This window comes from Symphodus melops (assembly GCF_947650265.1).
Source record: "Symphodus melops genome assembly, chromosome: 9".
Lineage (NCBI taxonomy): Eukaryota > Metazoa > Chordata > Actinopteri > Labriformes > Labridae > Symphodus > Symphodus melops.
This window is the reverse complement of record NC_136699.1, coordinates 2,091,309-2,096,379: the sequence shown is the minus strand read 5'-3', so window position 1 is coordinate 2,096,379 and position 5,071 is coordinate 2,091,309. Positions and strand designations below refer to the sequence as shown.

The following is a 5,071-nucleotide window of genomic DNA, read 5'->3' as shown; positions in this document are numbered from 1 at the left end:
TGTGTGGGTGAGACGATCCGCACCATGAACGATCAGTTTAACGAAGGGGAAATGTTTGAAATGTGATCATCGTTTCCTCTCTGTGCATGGTGGGAAGTCAAAGGAGATCGTCTTTGTGTTCAGTGTAGCAATAGCTCCATCTGCTGGTGAAGAAAATAAACACATTTTAAATAAGTTGTGCAGAAAGAGCAGAAATGCAAAGAAAGCAGAAATAGGGAAACTAACATGTTATTTTTAGAATAATTTAATTTAGGCTTTTCAATTATGAAGAATCAGTAATCAATTTACAATTTCTATTAACATCTCTACATATGATTTTAATCTGCAAATACATGGAAGTGGAAGTCAGATAAATGTTCAATCCTGCAGAGTAAACTCAAAGTTAATGTCTCCTGTTTTTCATTTCAGTGGACACAGAGACACACAAGAGGTAAGTAAGCAAACATCCATGAACGACACGTATTTAGAGCTTTCTGTACGCCGTCATAAAATAAATGTGACGATTACTAAAGCTAGAGCTGGTGAGGTGAGGCCGGGGCGAGGAGGGGATTCATGAGAGGAAGAATATCAGCAGCAAAAGGCAGATCACCACAAGGGCGAGGAGGGCAAGTTCCCAGAGCGTTGGTCTGTGTTTGCAGACAAACTCTGTATGCAATGGAAGGGCACAAGCAGCGCGTGTGCAGGTCGGGCTCGGAGGACGGTTTGTGTCCTGTGGTCATTATAATCCATCCACGGTTTCAGCTTCTGCAGCAAAACAACTGAAATCCTCCCCAAAGAAACAAAAACAGCCCCAGCCATGACGTGCACGCTCTGCAGCTTTAGGTGCATTATATTTAACTGAAAGCTCGTTTACACCATGTTGACGTGAGGTTTGTTTCTTGCGTCTGTCAGGCAGACGTCGGTCCGCACATCGCACACAGAGGTGAGACATCTGAAGATCATCTTTGAATATTCGCCTTTAAAACGTTCTCATGGTTTGTTGTTCGTCCTCTCAGGCACGCAGACTGCTCAGCATGCTTCCAGTCAAAGACACTCTCTGGATTTGGAGACTCATGATTTCGAGAAAAGGTTCGAGTTTCTTAAAGCTGTTCGTGTGAGATGTGCTGCGTCAGCTTCTATTGACATGTCCTCTTCTTTTTCTTTATTAAGGTCACAACACAATCTTGGTAAGTAAAGTTACAGATGATGATCATCATCATCGTGACAGTTAAACGACTTTCACGTCTGCTTAAAGAAAGGGGGTCGTCCAAACGCCAGAACCACGAGTGGCCTCAAACCAAAGACGACTTTGACCATCTCGATTTCGTCCCCATGGAAAAGCCTCAACAGGTACACGTCCTCCAGATACCCTTTAACCATGTTTGGACTTATAAAGGTCTCTGTGCATTTAGTGTTGGAAAAGTTTCTGGGTGAAAATTAAAGATGGAGTCAGTAGAAATGTAAACGCAATATTCAACCTGGGCCCATCCAGGACGTAGCGTCTACGTTTACTGCTTGTAGCTACAACACAAGCGACCTTCCTGTCCAACAGGAAGTAGGTCAACTCCACGTCCACGGGTAAAAGCCAACACAATTTTCACCCTCGTTTTAGAACCAGCTTTATCTCCTTTATTCTTCTCACTGTCATTATATTCTCTCTCCACGTCTGTCATTCACACCGCTTTGAATCATATCCAATCACTGACTTGCGCTGTCATTGGCTGGAGGAAACACACAAGCTCCGCCCAGAAATCTCCTGAGTCAACCAAAATAAAGCAGAGCAGTAAAATCCAGTCTGAGGACGGAGTCACCTGCACACCTGCGCACACGTACGGACGATGGAGCAGCTTCACTTTAGGACGAGTCTGAGTTTTATTTTGAAAGGGACACGATGCTGACTCTGTCTTTAAGAAGAAAAAAGTCGCAGGACACATATCTGTCCATGATCTGTCCAACAAAGACAGAATGATGTTGGTGTGTGTGCAGGACATGAAGCAGGTTAGCATGCTGCTTTAGTTAGCATGCTGCTAACCGTAACGTTAGCATGCTGTAACGGTTAGCATGCATGTAACGGTTAGCATGCTGCTTTAGCTCGTTACGGTAATCTGCTCCTCGTGCACTAATCTCTGTGATGTGTGGCAGACGTACTGTGAAGAGGACTGGTACGTCGGGCCTTGTCACCGTGCAGATGCTGAGCACGCCTTACACCTGGTCAACAAGGTACCGGGTCTCTTTTTACGGTCACAATCGGACGGTTGCCATCACCCGCGAACGTGTCCGGAGGTTAACCCGTCTCCTTTTTCTGTCGCGCCCTAAAGGACGGGGCCTTTTTGATACGAGACTGCTCCGTCAACAGCGACAGTGAACCGCTGGTGTTGGCCGTGTTTCACGACAAGAAGGTTTACAACGTGAAGATTCGCTTCCTGGAGAGCGATGGGAAGTACGCACTGGGAACCGGCCAGCGATCAAAGGATGTGAGTGGATTTCATAAAGAGATAAAACTAACAAACCCACGTTTCTTCTAAATAAATAAGACACACTAAAACTTCGGCGAGCAGCGTCGTGATAACGTGTTCTCGCGTCTCCTTGTCTCCCCTTTTAGATGTTCGACTCGGTGGCGGACATCATCAAGTTCCACTCCATCTTCCCCATCACTCTCATCAGTGGGAGGAGTCTACCCGTGTGCAGATACCCGGAAAACTGTGTGCTGACGTGTCCCGTTACAAAGTGGGACGTCGACCAGCTGCTGCAATGACACGGGGAGACACTTTAAAGCACTGATGTGTTTTTTGTTTTTTAATAAAGTCACTTTATTATTTTGTATGTCCAACATTTATTCTTTTCATTTATTGAAGATTCAGACGAGATGAGTCTGAATCGGTTTGTTTAATAGTAAATGCTAAAAAGAGTCCGTCAGCGTTAACTCTGATGGTAGACGACGGTTTTTTCAGTCACCTTGTGCGTGTTGGGTTTTTTTAGAGAAGGGAGAGAAAAGACTGAACATGAACAAACCAGAAGGTTTAATAAAGCAGGGAAATACAATGCAGATACCGAGGGCGTTGTCCCAGCTGGGGGTCGACCTCGCTGACTCGCAGGTCAGATACAAAAACCAGCGAGTCGACCACGAATGTGGAAAGTCACAGGATTGTATAGTTACAGTGAGGCGCCTCCTCTAAAATGTTCATGTGCTGTGTCAGCAGAAGTTTCGGCAGAAGGTGGGGGTGTTAGGTTCTGATAAAGACAGTGTCCTTGAAGTGTTGAACACAACACAGAGTCTGTGCTGCAAGTCTCTCAGGGGATGCAGCAACACCCCGCAGAACGCCAGCAGGGCCACAGCTGTAATGAGAGAGATAACAATACGAAATGAGAGTTTTCCATTTACCAACATGAGAAGTCATCTGTCAACAGGGAACGAAGGCCGTGACGAGCCTTGGTGACAATCAAAATCAAAAATAAGTTCAAAGCATTTTGGTCAGTAAGTTTATACTTATCAGGCACTCCACGAGGGACCCCGATAGCATCAATATCCGTCGGGCCCTTAGACAGGTCAAAATAGTCGGTGAAGTCCGTGGAGACGCCGACTGCTGATCTCCTACGCCTGGAAGATTTGTGAGAGATAGAAACATTATCATGGGTTCCCATCATGGTCACAGGCAGGATCAGGGTCTCCAGGGAACAAACACCAGTCCAATCAGGAGGGAGGGTTTGCCTCAGGGAATAAAGAGAAGAATAAATCTGCACAGGTTCACTACACTCATTGTTAGCGTTAATCGTCTCTGAGCATAAATGAGATGAAAACATACAGGAAGTGTTCCAGTGTGCCTCTTTCTGCTTATACTCAATGTGTTCACTGCAATAATATATCGTTGGGTCAATCAGATAGGAAGGGTTTGATATCCACAGTCTGGATGACTTTTATTTTATCGTGTTTTATTCTAAGTTTGTGTGACTTTTTAGTTAAAGGTTAAATGTGTGTTAGTAACGGTAGGGGTTTCTGTATCTGTGTTAAATGAATAATTAGGACATTATCAAACAGACTTGTGGATCATCTTAGATTTATTTATCCATGGTCAAATAACATAATATCATAACAAACAATAGCTCAGACATGCTTCATGACCAGAACCTTGCAGTTACTGGCACGCTGCTCACAATCTCACATGCTAGTGAACCAGGACTCCACAGTCACTGGACCCGTGCTGACCAGGATCTCACGATCACTGGACCCGTGCTTGACCAGAATCTCACGATCACTGGCCAAGTATTCTTCTTCACAGTGTTCCTTATATTCTGTTAGACAGACAGCCCATAAATACTTGACTCTGCATACGGCATGAAGAACTCATCTCCTTGACTCAAATGTCAAACATCTATGTTAAGCTAAATCTCTCAGACGACAACAGACACTTGGCTCCAAACCAAATATAACTCTGCTGCTACTGTAATATGATCTCTGACACATGTATGTAGTACATCTTCACAAACCTAAAATGAATTACTCTCACATGGTTGACACAATTAAAAGATATATCCACAAATGTATCAAGATGAATGAATACATGAAAATACGTGCTATCAATGTGTTTGTGTGAAGAGGAGCTTGCAGGAGTGGTTACACATTCCAACATGGGGGATCAGCTCACAGTTAATCAGTCACTGATTCAAACATAAGTTTAGTTTAAGGCCCTGAACAGTTAATCACTCACCCACTTTTATATAGGTTCAATGAGCCTTGATAGTTAATCACTGAAATGGTCTTTTCCTTAATAGGAATTGGTTACTAGACTAGATGTCAGGTTGTGATAAGAAACAGGTAGGAAGTTCCCTTCCCTACAGATTGGAGAAAGGATTCAGGAGTTTGATGGAGAATGGGAACCAAACATCAGGAGACGCATAATTTGGAAAGATGTGCCAGTCGGAGGAAGGAAACCTGCACGTCCTCGAATGCATAATTTGGTTAGATATTCTCTGTCTAGTGTATGAAAGGGTTCAGACTTAGTGAACTGACCCAGTATCTGTCTGTCTTCAGGGACACGTAGTGTTTGAACCCAGAGACTCTGTAACTTTGTATTCTTGATTCATCGGGTTAATA

The 5,071-nt window shown here is 44.0% G+C and overlaps 1 protein-coding gene across 1 annotated transcript in view; it reads left to right on the top strand.

The window, feature by feature from the left end:
- Positions 1–2,793, top strand: part of clnk (cytokine dependent hematopoietic cell linker) — a gene marked incomplete at its 5' end in the record, with an annotated part of 13,027 nt that extends 10,234 nt beyond the window's left edge. Inside the window, 8 exons of the mRNA XM_079352459.1 lie at positions 409–430; positions 892–922; positions 996–1,068; positions 1,150–1,166; positions 1,235–1,329; positions 2,122–2,199; positions 2,298–2,453; positions 2,582–2,793. Of these exons, the coding sequence (XP_079208585.1) occupies positions 409–430; positions 892–922; positions 996–1,068; positions 1,150–1,166; positions 1,235–1,329; positions 2,122–2,199; positions 2,298–2,453; positions 2,582–2,734 (625 nt within the window). The 3' untranslated portion in view covers positions 2,735–2,793. The remainder of the gene's footprint in view (positions 1–408; positions 431–891; positions 923–995; positions 1,069–1,149; positions 1,167–1,234; positions 1,330–2,121; positions 2,200–2,297; positions 2,454–2,581) is intronic.
- Between the last annotated feature and the right edge of the window lie 2,278 nt (positions 2,794–5,071).